Source organism: Salvelinus fontinalis, chromosome 9, assembly GCF_029448725.1.
Source record: "Salvelinus fontinalis isolate EN_2023a chromosome 9, ASM2944872v1, whole genome shotgun sequence".
NCBI classification, from domain to species: domain Eukaryota; kingdom Metazoa; phylum Chordata; class Actinopteri; order Salmoniformes; family Salmonidae; genus Salvelinus; species Salvelinus fontinalis.
The window spans coordinates 49,147,402-49,163,642 of NC_074673.1; the positions used below are offsets into that span (position 1 = coordinate 49,147,402).

Here is a 16,241-nt window from a genome sequence, read left to right on the forward strand (position 1 = left end):
CATTATTTACTATTTTACACCTAGGGTTACTATACATAACTTTAACCCATTTTATAAGAGATTCCCCAAAATTGAAATATTCTAGGCATTTATATATAAACTCCAGTCGTACTTTATCAAAAGCCTTTTCAAAATCAGCTATGAAAACCAGGCCTGGTGTCCCCGATATTTCATAGTGTTCTATTGTTTCCAGTACTTGTCTTACATTATCTCCAATGTATCGTCCATGTAAAAAACCTGTATGATTAGGATTAATAATATCTGACAATACTTTTTTAATTCTATGCGCCAAGCATTTTGCTAGGATTTTTGCATCACAACACTGAAGTGTAAGAGGTCTCCAATTTTTTTAATGGACTGGATCTTTATATATACCACTTGGGTCCTGTTTCAGTAATAATGATCTCAGACCTTCTTGTTGCGTGTCTGATAATCTACCGTTTATATAGGAGTGGTTAAAACATGCTAATAATGGTCCTCTGTGTATATCAAAAAAAGTTTTGTATACATCCAATGCCATCCAGCCCAGGAGTTTTCCCATCCTAAAGCCTCTTGAAGCTAGGGGGCAGTATTTTGATGTTTGGATAAATAACATTCCCAAAGTAAACTGCCCATTTCTCAGGCCTAGATGCTAAAATATGCATATAATTGGCAGATTAGGATAGTAAACACTCTAAAGTTTCCAAAACTGTCAAAATATTGTCTGTGAGTATAAAATAACTAATATTGCAGGCGAAAACCTGAGGAAAATCCAACCAGGAAGTGCTGTTTTTCTGAAACTACTCTGTTCCATTGCAAGCCTATCCTCCATTTAAAGGGATATCAACCAGAATCCTTTCCCTATGGCTTCCACAGGGTGTGAACAGACATAGTTTCAAGCTTTTATTCTGAAAAATGAGCGAGAATGATCACATCGCGTCAGTGGATACCCAGATGTCCTTAGATTTGTTCATGTGCGCGACACAGGAACGAGACCGTCCGGTTGAAATTTACCGTCCGGTTGAAATATTATCGATCATTTATTGTAAAAACAACCTGAGGATTGATTATAAAAAACATTTGACATGTTTCTAGGAACTTTACGGATACTATTTGGAATTTTCTTCTGCCCGTCGTGACTTGCACGAGCCTGTGGATTACTCAACAAAACGCGCCAACCAAATTGAGGTTTTTGGATATAAAAATAATCTTTATCGAACAAAACAAACATTTATTCTGTAACTGGGAGTCTCGTGAGTGCAAACATCCGAAGATCAAAGGTAAGCGATTATTTTTATTGCTTTTCTGACTTTCGTGACCAATCTACTTTGCTGCTAGCTGTTTGTAATGTTTTGTCTACTGAGAGCTGTCCTCAAAAACGCTTGGTTTGTTTTCGCTGTAAAGTTTTTTTTTCTAAATCTGACACGCCAGGTGGATTAACAACAAGCTAAACTGTTTTTTGGTATATTGCAAATTAAATATTTGTTGTAATTTAATTTGAATTTGGCGCTCTGCAATTCAGGTGATGTTGATGAAAATGATCCCGCTAAAGGGATCGGTGCGCCAAGAGGTTTTTAAAGGCCCCAATTGCATCAAGCAGTTCCTCCTCTGTAATTTGGCCTTAACATGAGTCTTTCTGTAGATGTTCATTTTACATTATTATTAGGAAAAAAATCTAAACAATTAGTTTGTTATTGGAGATGGAGGAGCCTGAAACGAAAACATATTCTTAAAGTACTTTACTTCCTCTTTCAAAATATCATTTTGTGAATCATGCGTGACTCCATTTGTAACAAGTTTTAATAAAACATTTTTGGTGGCATTTCTATATTGAAGATTGAAAAAGAATTTGGTGCATTTTTCACCATATTCCATCCAGATCGCATTATTTTTTCTTGAATAAGTTCCTCCATTTCTTTTTGTTTTTCCTCGAACTTATACTGTGCCTCTATGGTACCGTTTTTATTGGTCTCTAACTGTACTGTTAGTCCTTCAATTTCCTTTGTTAATATGGACTCCTCTGGTCTAAATTGCTTTTGTTTTATAGATGAGTACTGAATTGCATGGCCTCTAAAAGCACACTTAAGTGTCCCATAACAATACGGGGATCTGCTGTACCTATGTTATGTCTGAAAAAGTCAGTTATATATTCTTCTGTCCTAGTTCTAAACAATTTATCATCTAGTAGGCTTTGATAAAATTTCCAATATCTCGCCCACGTGGAAATTCTGTAAGAGTAATATATATGCCAATTAAGTGATGATCCGACCGCATTCTGTCCCCTATCAACACTTTTTAAACTTTTAGTGTCAGAGAGAATGGTATAAGAAAGTAGTCAAGACGACTAGCTTGATTAAGCCTCCACCATGTATATCTCACTAGGTCAGGGTATTTAAGTATCCATATATCCACTAATTCCAATATATCCATGACATTCATGATTTCCTTAAGTGCCTGAGGGTGATAGTTTGTGGTGTGATCTCCGTATTATTATTCAGACCGTATAGGTTAATAATTCATCTACCTTGAGGATCTGTTTGGACAATTTGCACATTTGGATCAAAATTATTGTTCATTAAAACCATCACCCCCTTTGAATTTCTTTGCCCATGGGAGAAATATATTTCGCCCCCCCCCCCCCCCAGTTCTTTTTCCACAAAACTTCATCTAAAATTGTTGAATGGGTTTCCTGTAAACAATAGATATTAAATTCCTTCTCTTTTAGCCAGTTAAATACTGATCGTCTTTTCTTATTATCTGCTAAGCCATTACAATTGTAACTGGCTATACTTATTTCACCACTTACCATAATGAGACACAACTTTCAATTATTTTTATCAAAACATGTTTGTAAACGTACCATTAAAAAGTAACATGATGATTGAGTGTCTATATACCTGTACCATGATATTTGCATTGCAATCCTCCAATTGGTCCCTACTATTCCTCCCGCTAAAAGCCCTCCTCATCCCGAGTTGGGTTGTCATCCTAATGCCCGGCAGACCACCCTCGACCCCCTGTATCCCATAGCCCTGAACCGACTGGGATCCATCCTTTGAAAAGAGCACACAGTGCCATTTACCAAATTGAAGTAGATCAACTGCCAAATGCATTTCCATTGCCCTCGCCTCGATTTGTATTATATATATAGTTATGGCTCATCCTCTATTGTCCCTAACATATTTTACTCCTTCACAACAGTTGTGGGATACACGCATACACCCACACAAACTCAACCCTTTCCCCCCACACAACCATAAGCTCACATTCTCAACAATTGCACCATCCCAGAGCCCAACTCAAGAAAGGTCTTGATTTAAAAATGCACTTACAGTTGCAGCTGCATGAGAAGGCCTGCAAGACCGCGCAAAAAATGGGCAGAAATTGAGAGATTTTATTAACCATTGTCACATCCTAGATGATGGAGGTCAAATGTACACCTTTTCCCTGAAACACCCACAATTACGGTCACCCGTATTGACCATATTCCCAAGCATTTCCATGCAGTCAGACTTTGATTTTGTGCCACCGGGGTCACAATAATATACCCCCTCTCTGAATGTCCGAGTGTGACCCCCTCCCCATGGGTTACTGCAGCTAGTGTTGCCACTGCCGTGTCTTTGTGAGACGCAGAGTAGGTGAACAGATGATCTACACATTTGTGTTTCCCACCATGAAGCATGGAGGAGGAGGTGTGATGGTGCTTTGCTGGTGACACTCAATGATTTATTTAGAATTCAAGGCATACTTAACTAGCATGGCTACCACAGCATTCTGCAGTGATATGCCATCCAATCTGGGTTGCGCTTAGTGGGACTATCATTTATTTTCAACAGGACAATGACCCAACACACCTCCAGGCTGTGTAAGGGCTATTTGACCAAGAAGGAGAGTGATGGAGTGCTGCATCAGATGACCTGGCCTCCACAATCTCCCGACCTCAACCCAATTGAGATGGTTTGGGATGAGTTGGACCGCAGAGTGAAGGCAAGCAGCCAACAAGTGCTCAACATATGTGGGAACTCCTTCAAGACTGTTGGAAAAGTATTCCTCATGAAGCTGGTTGAGAGAATGCCAAGAGTGTGCAAAGCTGTCATCAAGGCAAAGTGTGGCTACTTTGAAGAATCTAAAATATATTGTGATTTGTTGAACACTTTTTTGCTTACTACATTATTCCATGTGTTATTTCATAGTTTTGATGTCGTCACTATTTTTCTACAATGTAGAAAATAGTAAAAATAAAGAAAAACCCTTGAATGAGTTGGTGTGTCCAAACTTTTGACTGGTACTGTATATACTGTTGTAATGAGTACGCTAAGAGTCGGGAGTGAATTTAATAATAAATGAAACATGGAACAAAACAAGAAACACGAGTAGTGTACAGACATATAACACAGGAACAGAATCAATATCGCATGGGGAAAGAACCTAAGGGACTGACAGATATACTGTTGGGAGGTAATCAGGAAGGTGATGAAGCGCAGGTGTGCGTAACAATGGTGGCAGGTGTGCGTAATAATGAACAAACTGGCGACAAACGAGCACCAGAGAGGGGGAGTGGGAGTAGACGTGACAACTGTCTAAAACACAGGAACATAAAATATGAATGGCATCCTAAAAAAAAGACTACTGTATGTTATGCTGTTTTGTTATCAGGATTATACTCTATAGATCCCAATGACATTCCGCTCATTCACGAAGGTCATCAGCCCAAGGTACAGAATGCGCGGAGTAAATTCACACATTTTTATAATTGATGTCTAGATCAAACTCAGTAATCTAGACGATGCCCAGCTCAGGTGTCAGGGGTGAGAGGTGACAACTGGGCCTCGTTCACTTGCAAAACGTTCTCGAACGTTCCAAATAGAAATACCAGGAATAGAGCCGACGCGATTCCTTATTCTACATGTCAGAGGCATGTTGGTTCCACATAGCATATTTCTAGCTGAACGTTCAAAAACAGCGCGCTCTACTGAACGCACCCCTGATGCCAGAGGGAAGTTCAGGGAGGGAGGGGAACAGAGTGAAGATGCACAGCTGGTCGTCTAGACACGATACCTGATACCTCCCTCGACACCAACGCCGTGTTCAGCAGGATGCAACTTTTTGGAACATGCAGATAGAAATATGCTATGTAGAACAAAACATGCCTTTCTGACGTAGAAGGAACCACGTCAGCTCTATTCATGGAATTTCTATCTGCAATGTTCTAGAACATTTTGTAACTGAACGTGGCCCCAGGGGAATGCAAAATCTGTAACTCTGTACCCTCACTTCCTGTCCTGCACCAAAATACCTCCCCACGTGGGAACGAAGAAGTTGGCATGAGGGAGAAATCCAGTAACTTCCACAAACATCTCTAGGAAGAACTTTTAAATACATATACACTACAGTTAGATATTTGATAGCTTTTCTATTTACATGTTATTGACATGTGCAACAGCGTTTTCTTTAGTCTCTCTGGAGTGTCACGTGGCCAGTGTTTTGCACTTATGACTTTTCTATTCGTTACATAGCAACAGGCAAGCTCAATCAAGCACTGATAAAGTATTTGAAATCATTTCAAGAGCATTTGAACCTAGGTCTGATGTGTAACAATCAACAATCTCCAACCTACTTGTGTGTTTTTTATTTCTCCTCTGTATTCACGTGTGTGGCCAGTTTAAGCTGTGTTAAACTGTCGTGTCCTGAATTTGAGATTACGACCGTCCATTGTGGGATTATTCGCCAGGGAGAGTTTTAAACATCAACTGGCAGAATTAAAAGGGGAGGGGCAGAACAGATGCTTGAACAGCGGCTCAGAGGAACATTTTGATCCTCTCATGTGGAATGTTCCAGAATGGAACTCACGTCGGAAGTTCTTGTAACCTTCAGTAAATCACTGACCAGTGGCTAAAGAGACCACTGACTGACTGACTTTCCTACCTTTCAGCTGCTCCAGTTGTGCATAGGTATAAAATTGGTTTCAAATCTCTATTGGCAGCGTTAAGACTAATAGCCATGTGGCCAAAGAGACAGACAGACCTACTCGCTGACAGGCAACCGTCTCAGCTATTTACAGTAGTCCACTGCTATGTATTTATTGTACTCGCTGTGAACCTAGAGGTCTCTGAACATTCATCAGGACCTTTTGAAGAATATTTTACCCCAATGGGCGTATCCTGCCAATTCCAGACGTAGAGAGTAACCTAGGTTTAGCCGTTCTTTTTCTGGGTTACTATGGTTCAACAGAACATGAGAGAGAAGTAGATAGCCTCCCTGTGCAGCTAGGGGAGAGCTCTACAACTGGGAAACAACAGTTCGTTCTGAGTCATTCTCTCACTTAAAATATTGAGATCTGGTGGATAATAGAAAGAGAGAGATCCAAATTGAGCAGTAGCTGCTGAAAAAATGTACTCCTACAAATATCGAAATTGACATGGTTTTAGAGTGAAGTACATTGGAAAAAAACAAAACGAAAAACTGCAAGACTAAACGGGAGACAAAACAAGCAGCAAACGATGAAGATGAGCTTGTGTAAAAGTATATTTGTATAAAATTGTGCAGTTAGCTTAGCTAGCTGGATTGTTTACCAGTTGTTAGGGACTCTCCTAAAAGAAGCTAGCTAACAAAACATAGCTAGTTAACAACACAACAGAAAGACAAAAGGACAAAAGACAAAGGATATCAAAGTAAAACAGTTCTCTAAAGACACTAGGGACAATAATGCAAGAAACAACGATGTTTTGGAAAAGGTAGGCTTCTACTGCAATATTGTAGTCAACATCACCAGCATTGTAATGGAAATTGTTTACCCACCAGACATCCAGATGGGGAAAACTAAGAAAATGTTCAAAGGTTTGATGGGAGAGAACCATGAATGCCTGTTTGCAGATCTTACCAGTTGCAAAACAATAGTAAAAGTAATACCTAACGAGGGCACATATGGAAAAGGGTTATTTGCAACCATTTCCCTTTCTCAAAAAAGAGCGGCATCAGCCACGGCTGTCAGGTCATCATTTTTGAAGAAGCTGACCAGAGCAACGCATACCAAACAGTCAACTTATACAATAATGGAACTGTATTGATACAAGGCAATGATTCTCAAAAGCCTGGAGGCTTGAATGTGTTTGCTACCCTAAAAGTAGAAGCTGAACTCATCTCAGAAGCTGAGGAAAAAGTCAAGGAGGGAGATGATGGAGAAAAGCAGGCCCCAACACAACAGCCTCTGTGACCCAGCAAGAAGCTCTCGGTGTCCCTCTACCTACCTCACCTGCAGCAGACAGAGCCAAGAACATGCCTACAACACCAAGAACCCCTGCTATGCAACGTTTCCACAACACCCTCTCCCTAGTTGAAGCAGAGGTCATAGAACTCTGAGAGAACAAGCTTCAAGAGGATGACACTGTCCAGACACTAAAAGAAGAGATGAAACAGTTCAGGGAGGATAGCAGAGGAGAGCATCTTTTGCTAAATTAGAAAGCAGAATGGACAAACTGAGTCAGACAAATTATGACCTCAGAGACCATCTGAGCACAACAAGAGAGGATCTAGAGCAGAGAGAGGTACATTGACACACTCAACCAACAGCTAGTCATTATGTCCTCTGCATCTAGACAACATGTCCATCAGCTTGGTACAACACAGGCAGAACCTGAGACCAGCATAACCAGCATGGCCTCCACCACACAGCCTGATGACACTGCACCAGGTCAACCTACCGGCCTCCCAGTCTGCTCCAGCACAGGTCCACCTATCAGCCTCCCAGTCTGCTCCAGCACAGGTCCACCTATCAGCCTCCCAGTTTGCTCCATCTATACAACCACCCACAACTGCAGTCCTTATCAATTCAAATGGGAAGTTCTTGGTCCAGAAAAGATTACTCCCTTGACACCAGGTGTATAACTTCTGTATGAGATTTACACCCCCCAACAAATGACCTTCGTGCCAAAGGTGAAAATGTATCTGGGGCAGTGAGAAGTGTGTGGTTCCAACCTTGAAGCATGGAGGTGGTGTGATGGTGCTTTGCTGGTGACACTGTGATTTATTTAGAATTCAAGGCATACTTAACCAGCATGGCTACTATAGCATTATGCAGTGATACGCCATCCCATCTGGATCGCACTTAGTGGGACTACCATTTGTTTTTCAACAGGACAATGACCCAACACACCTCTAGGATGTGTAATGGCTATTTGACCAAGAAGGAGAGTGATGGAGTGCTGCATCAGATGACGTGGCCTTCACAATCACCCAACCTTAACCCAATTGAGATGGTTTGGGATGAGTTGGACCGCAAAGTGAATGAAAAGCAGCCAACAAGTGCTCAGCATGTGGTAACTCTTTCAAGACTGTTGGAAAATCATTCCAGGTGAACCTGGTTGAGAGAATGCAAAGAGTGTGCTACTTTGAAGAATCTCAAATCCAAAATGTATTTAGGTTTAAAAAAAATGTTGGTTACTACATGACTCCATATGTGTCATTTCATAGTTTTGATGTCTTCAATGTTATTCTACAATGTAGAAAATAGTAAAAATAAAGAAAAACCCTTGAATGAGTTGGTGTGTCCAAACTTTTGACTGGTACAGTATATTCAACCACAAGGGTGTAGAATAAAATTTCTCATAGAGGACTACTGAAATTATTATTTCAGTGTAGATAAGGGCAGGTTAAAATAAAAACATTACAGCCAGTGTACGAATCACATGGAATTTTAATATTTAACATCTGAATGTAGAGGAAATTAGCTGACTTTGTGTCCAAACATTTGACTGGTTGTGTGTGTGTGTGTGTGTGTGTGTGTGTGTGTGTGTGTGTGTGTGTGTGTGTGTGTGTGTGTGTGTGTGTTTGTCCATGCTTTTTATTCCAGGAAAACACCCCTAAACCTGGACGATGCAGAGAGTTGTGCGCCGCCCTATGGGACTCCCAATCACGGCCGGATGTGATACAGCCTGGATTCGAACCAGGGACTGTAGTGACTCCTCTTTCACTGAGATGCAGTGCCTTAGACCCCTGTGTCCATGTGTGTGTGTTAAATAGTTAACTGTACTAGAATGCTTAAAAAGCCCACTAAAATGTTAAATATCGGTATTGTTTTTTTTGGTAAGTAAAATATTGGATATCGGCCAAAAATGTCATGTAGGTGCATCACTAATTATTATTATTATCATCATCATCAATCCTAATGACTAGTTACTTTTACCCTGCCTTCATGTACATATCTACCTCAAATACCTCTGCACATTGATCTGGTACTGGTACTCCCTGAATGTAGCTCCATTCTTGTGTATTCTATTTTACTCCTCCTGTTTCTATTTTAGTTTTAAACTCTGCATCGTTGGGAAGGGCTTGTAAGAAAGCATTTCACTGTAAAAAAAAGTCTACACCAGTTGTGTTTGGCACATGTGACAAATAAAATTGTATCTCTTTTTATGACATGAAACATTCATGGACATTTAGCTAGCGAGATAGCTGATTTGACCTGGGAGATGAACATTGAGTTGTTATTTTGCCTGAAATGCATATGGTCTGGTTTTTTGATATATGCTTTCGCAAAAATAATCCTTTGGTTGTATTTTCGAAGGTTTTAGGTATCATTAGAATATGAAAAAAATGCATTTTCATTAGTTTATGTTACTGTAGCCAATATGTAAAAACAAAAAAACCCAAAACATTATACACCATCACAAAGAAATGCATTATTATTGTGTGTCATGTCCTCCTAAAACTGCTTATCACACAAACTCAGTTAGTGATATCGAAATTCTAACAGTGTTGAATAGACTTATTTAAGGGTGGGGTGACATGACGTGGCTGAGTAATGAAAATGTTAAATTCATATGACCTCAAAATTATGCTCTTGGCACTTCTAGTGTTAATCCACAGATGAAAGAGGCAACCTAGTTAGGCAACTAACTAAACTATCATTCATCTCTCCTAGTTCATTTTTCAATTACCCACGTGGGATTGTATGCTCCTGAAAACCAATGAGTAGATAGAGGCGGGACCAAGTTGTATTTTACATGCAAACCACACCAGCCATGTTGCATGTGCAAGCGTTGCTAAATAAATGTACAAATACATGTTATTTAATCAATTCACCCACACCGCTCGCACGTGTGAACGAGCGTCTGCTTAGCCAAGTGCTAGAATAGAACTTGGTTCTATTTAAGACGCTCCACAAGTCCCCTCCTTATTGGATATCACAAATACTTGCAAGACAAAAGAGGAGAGATTAATCAAAGATGAACTCAAAAACAATTATGTTTCCCTTTTTATCTGTGGGTTAATCGTCGGAGTAGAGAAACACACGATTTTGTATGACTCTGAGTAAAAACTCTACAAAGAACTAGCTAAAAAGAGGACCATAGGCATGTCAGGTAAAAAATGTAATTTTATTTGACCTTTATTTAACTAGCAAGTCAGTTAAAAACAAATTCTTATTTTCAATGACAGCCTACCGGGGAACACTGCACCTGAACCTGCTTTGTTCAGGTGCAGAAGGACAAATTTGTACCTTGTCAGCTCGGGGATTTGATCTTGTAACCTTCCGGTTACTAGTCCAACGCTCTAACCACTAGGCTACCTGTTAGGCTTACCCTATGTTAATTTCCCAGGAAAAACTAGCTAGCAGCAGCTAGCTAGCTAGCTCAATGTCCATGAGGGTTTCGACCTTCCCCAAAATTAATATAAATGATTCACAGTTAATTTTGGTATGTCATGATCACACGCACGATGGCGCACACGTCATATGTTATAGCCATAGACATTAAAACCAGTAGAGCGTGATAGCACTGACGTCCTCCACATATTCCTATGGAAAACTCCTGATTGCGCATGATGTCGAAAGTTTTTGAATTTGAAGCGCACCATTTTGCTGAATGGTGTTGAATGGCACCAAAATAATCGATAAGTATCATAGCAAAAGTAGCCGTAACTGGCAAATGATCATGTTCGACGTAATTGTTTTCATCCTGCCTGAGAGAATCAACCTTAAAGTCTATGGCATGAGGGCGCGAGCAGAGTTTCTAAACCCAGAGGAGCAACATCGCAACACTTACGGCAACGCTTGCGAAATAGACCATGCTGGGGTTTAGGGTTTGAGAAGTCAATGAGAGTGAACAATTCTTCCTTAGTTGTTCATTTTTAGGCACAACCTAAATTCGTGCCAATGACTTATGTAGTTGAACATGTTTTTTTTACCCCAACCTCGTGAAAGTGACATTCTGACATGTTTTCATTTTCATCAAAAAACAACTTTATATCGAAGGAGTGCCTTTGATTTGACAGTTTGGCGTGAGACGACCGTTAGACGCGATGAAGTATTTCTATGCATGAGCTTAGCTAGCCAATGTCACTTACAAGTGTGATCGGGAATTTCTATTGGAGAGAAGTTTTAGCCGATCTTCATACTCTGTCTTGGCCTTCTAGCCATCGCCGATCCATTTTTCATTTTCCATTTGTTTTGTCTTTGTTTTCCACACCTGGTTTCAATTCCCCAATTACCAATTCATTATTTAACCCTCTGTTTTCCCCATGTTTTTTTGTGCGTGATTGTTTTATGTATGTTCGGTCCGTTATTGTGGGCTCAGTATTACGACATGTTATTGGAATATTTGAGTAAAGTTACTTGTGTTACTCATCTCTGCTGTTTTGCACCTGACTCCTGTGCACCAGCTACACCCAGACCACTACACGTTGCTAGCTACTGTACTTATTTACTGCCGCCTGCCTAGTCAGCTAGCCAGCTACAGTAGCTGCTATTGTAGCTTTTGGTAAGTAATATTGTTATTATTGTTGCAATAACAAATGTATTTTAAATAAATGTAAAAAATATATACAAAAATAAAGGCTTGCACTTCAATGGCATCCCTCAGATTTCCTTTTATCTTTCCAACCAGGCGCAGTACTATAAAGGCACCACTGATCACGACAAGAGGCGCAACAGAGAAATTCACAATTCAGGGTAACGTTAAGCAGTTAATTTCTATTAGATAACTGGACAGATTTAGCTGTATACAACCATTTTTCAACAACCATTTTCCATCTAGCTAGTTGGTCAGCTACATGTTGCTAGCTATTGTTCCGTGGAGGCTGCTGAGGGGATGATGGCTCATAATAATGTCTGGAATGGAGTAAATGGAATGGTATCAAACACGTGGTTTCCATTTAGTTGATACCGCTTCATTGACTCCATTCCAGCCATTATTATGAACCGTCTTCCCCTCAGCAGCCTCAACTGATATAGTTATATGTCTGTCATATTGAGGTATCTAGCTATAAGCTAAACCTGATCAATCAAATGGTTAGGTGTAAGCAATTATGGTAATTACAAATGCCCCTAACTTCGTGTCTTCCCTTAACAGACACTGAGAAAGAAAGGATGAAAGTGCGAGAGGGAGAGAGAGGTGGGAAGAAAGTGGAAGACAGACAGAGAGCGATGGAGAGAAAGAAACTGAGAAAGACAGCAGTGCAAATGTACTTAGACTAGAGTATTTCAACGACTCTTCTCTTCCAACTTGTTAGGCAATCATATGTACCTACGGGGGAAGGATGGCCAGCCACACATGAGGGTGATTTTTACTAAAGAGGAGGCTGTGCTGCCCGAGATGCATGCAGGCCATTACGGAGTGAAGAGCATGATTGCCAAAATCAACCTACGCTTCTTCTGACGGGGAATTGTCAACGAGATGGACAGCTGGGCAAGTGAAATAACCTTCTGTTTATCAATCACATTCTATTATATCTGAAATTATTATGATTTCAATGAATGGCATATCAGAGAGCACACAATTTTTCAATTTGTCACTTTTTGCTTAAAGATCATTACCCGGTTTAGCTTGCCAGAAGTTTGAGAGGTTTAAGACTGTGGCGCCCGGAGATGAAGCTCATCAAAGTTGTTTCACCATAGCACATGATCGGTAAGTGTCACAATTCAAATTTTGTCCTGATAAGTTGTTTTGTAATGGTTGCTTTATTTGACCACAGCAGAGTTCAATATTATAGAATGTTTGTGTCAGTATCCTTACAAATATGAAAATCTGCATACTGTGTGACACAGATACGGGTAAGAATAACATAATTGTCACACCCTGGCGTGGCGCAGGAGAAACAGAAGGACAGCTACTGGAGCAGAATCAAGAAGGGGACCAAGTGCTACGATATCCGGCCAAATAACTTGGTTTGGAAGAAGGATGAAAGGAAGGTGAGACCTGGGAAACGTTGCTGCTCTTTTGCTCCTAGCTGGGGTCACCATCTGTTAAGGTGAATATTTAAAAAAATCTCATAACTCTGCATTTGCACACAAAATAACCTGAAGCTAATTTTAGTTTCCCTAACACTGATATGTTTCTGTCTTCGTAGGGCTACCTCGGTGGAAGCAAACAATCTTCTCCAGTTGGAGCAGTTGGACAGTCGACCACTGAAAGCACTGACAATGGCAGTTAGGCTGAGCTTATAAAAATGTTCCTCTTCAATTTACCTCTCTAAATGACTTTAGGACCATCGACTGTCCAAGCCCCCAGGAGGTATCCCATCCACCAGAACCAGTGAGTTCGGATCAGTCTGATTCGCTGTGCTCTGAGTCGGGGGGGGGACCAGCTTGAGGTAGGCTATACCTTCCAAAAGTACATATCTCCCATTTATAACACTGTACTAATCCATCACATTTTCTCACAGTAAAGTGTAACCTGTGTGATTGCTTGTTTACGTCCCTGTCTCTGTTCCCTTTAACTCTGCTTCTGTTCTCCAGGACCTTGGGGTTCTGCCCAACACCCAGACGTGGATCCACCTGATGTCCTCCATTACCAACCACCCTCCAACTTCTCCTTATTTCATATACTGTTATTGTCATTATCTGCTAAGAAGGTTTTCTATCATACTGGGCACATAATATGTGAGATACACAGACTAACTAAAAACACGAGCACCGCAAACACTCAGAAGAGAGCAGCAGCGCCTGGACTTTGCAGTCTCCCTCTTCAAGTCCCCCTTCCAAGACTGGCTGCCTGTTGAGAACAAGTGACAGGCAGAACCTCCCACCCACACAGCAACCACACACCATAATTCAGTATTTTAGTCTGATTGTTTAATTTTGTACAGTCACATGGCAATCTGTGAAAATAAATTAATGACACAACTGTACCAAAAAATATCACACTTTTTGCCCACAAGGACACATGGGAACATTATTTGGCATGACAGCCCAGATGTATTTTTTTTGTTACCCGAGCTACAGATGGCTATATCTGTCCACTAATATAGGACTAGTAAAGGCCCAGTGTACTACTTTTGTGATTTTTCAGGAGGTGCTGCAGCACCCTCAGCACCCCTACTTCCTACAGATATGCAAGGAATCCTTTTATATCCTATAGCTGTGCCCCGGTGATAGGCTGTGTAGGCTATTGTACCACTTGGATTATAGGACCTGGCACAGGTCCTAAATTAACATGTGATGTGGGAGGATGAAGAGAGTAAGATGACATTGGGACAATAACCTAGGGTCATTTTTTTGCATTTGATTTTGCGAGGGATGCCTGGCTCTGGCTTAAATTTACTTACCGTGACATCAATAGGCCCATAGTTTTAGCAAGATGTTCACGTTTTTCCATTACTTTCTGACTAAAACAATACATAATCCACTGGGCAAAAAACACAATGAATCATTTGTACGAGTATGAGTATTGTATCATTTGTAGGAGTTATTTGTACGTCATTTCAACTCCAAATAATATATGTGATGACGCTGAAGTAATGTGGAAAACTGATTGGATTTGAAAAAAAGTAATTACCGTAAGGGAATTCCGTCTTTTTTCCGTGACTTTCAATTAAATACAATGACATGGTGACATTGTTTGTTGATTTTACGTTAGTTGACTACTCAACCAAATGTAAATCACAACTGAACGTTGAATTGCTGACATATGTGCCCAGTGGGCAACAACCGAATAATAAACTTATTTGAAAGACAAAAAAATCGATGGTGAGTAATGTTGAGCGAAATATAGAAAACGCGTACCTTTTCACTGGAGTTTTTATTTCACCAATTGTGCGCACGAGATAACTGTTTCGACCAACTCATTCAACAACCAAGCAGTAGCACCCACACATGCAAAACACTTACCGGTTTGTATCGTGAGATCATCACTTTCCAAGAGCGACGGTTGTCGACTCCAGTCCTCGAGTGCAACAAAAAGCCAACATAGACAGATAACAGGTTAGTTATTTTACAAGTGGACGACAAAGAAATCTCAGGTACTATGCATCTTCTCTCTTGTTCATCTTGTCTTGACTGAGCATCCAACCAACTAAAAAAATAAAAACACTCGGGAAAAAAACAAACAATTAGTCACATCTGTTCTGGTTTTAAATGCAGCTAGAGTCCATCACGTCCGCAAACAAAGGGAACTTGGTTAAACTGACAGTAACGATTGATGGATGCCGTGACCGTCTGGGCAAAGACAGTACACTATAAAGATAGGCAGAAACTGCTTCTCAATAGAAATTCCCGATTACGCTTGTAGGCGATGTCATAGCGACGTTGGCTAATTAAGCTCATGCGTAGAAAACGTCGCGCGAATTGCGCATGTGCAAACCGTCAAATTAATGGCACTTCTTCGATATAACTTTGTTTTTGACGAAAATGAAAACGAGTCAGTTTGTCACTTTCACAAGGTTGGAGTAACAACATGTTCACCTACTTAAGACGTTGGCTCGAGTCTAGGTTGTGGATTTTCGATTTCGAGAAAATTAACAACTAAAGAAGAATGTTTCACTTCTCTTATTGACTTCTCTAACCGCAAACCCCAGCCTGGTCTGCTTCACAAGCGTTCACGCAAGTCTCTCGATGTTGCGCTTCTGGGTTTAGAAACTCTGTGTTTTGGGAGTCTGACGCTTCTTTTACCAGGATCTGGCCAGTACCACATTCCTGAAACCGTGTAAAGAGGAGGCAGCGCGAGACACAATTTCAAGGCTTCCTTCTGCTTTAGCATGAGCCGTCGATTACTGTACAAAAACAGGTCGATCTGATACATACACACAATATGCTCTGTAGTTACGTAGTCTATGCCAGCCCACCACATTTTAAAATTAACTGAACGTCATTGCCTGAGCGTTGCTCATCATCGCCTGGTGAGCAAGCATGCAATCCTACATGAACTGCTTAATTTGCAGAAGCAATTAATTGTAGAAGCGATTTCATATAGGCAACAATAATAATGATTCATATTTTATTAAACAAAATCAGTGGATGATTGAACATTTACTCATACAATATTTTTACTAAA

General features: G+C 40.4%; 1 protein-coding gene and 1 long non-coding RNA gene across 8 annotated transcripts in view; one reads left to right on the top strand and one right to left on the bottom strand.

Moving 5' to 3' along the window:
• Positions 1-15,449, bottom strand: part of LOC129862742 (ATP-binding cassette sub-family C member 8-like) — a 131,421-nt gene extending 115,972 nt beyond the window's left edge. For 3 of the 7 annotated variants that reach the window (XM_055934661.1, XM_055934663.1, XM_055934664.1), the window contains exon 1: positions 15,080-15,448. In XM_055934661.1, the coding sequence (XP_055790636.1) occupies positions 15,080-15,100 (21 nt within the window). In that variant the 5' untranslated portion in view covers positions 15,101-15,448. Of the gene's footprint in view, positions 1-15,079 lie in introns of all 7 variants that reach the window. The other 4 variants (XM_055934666.1, XM_055934665.1, XM_055934662.1 and 1 more) reach the window with 3 other exon arrangements.
• Positions 8,758-14,926, top strand: LOC129862745 (uncharacterized). Its single transcript, XR_008760821.1, has 5 exons — positions 8,758-11,923; positions 12,484-12,878; positions 13,064-13,221; positions 13,321-13,563; positions 13,709-14,926. It is a non-coding gene; the product is annotated as an uncharacterized LOC129862745 (long non-coding RNA).
• Positions 15,450-16,241: the final 792 nt, after the last annotated feature.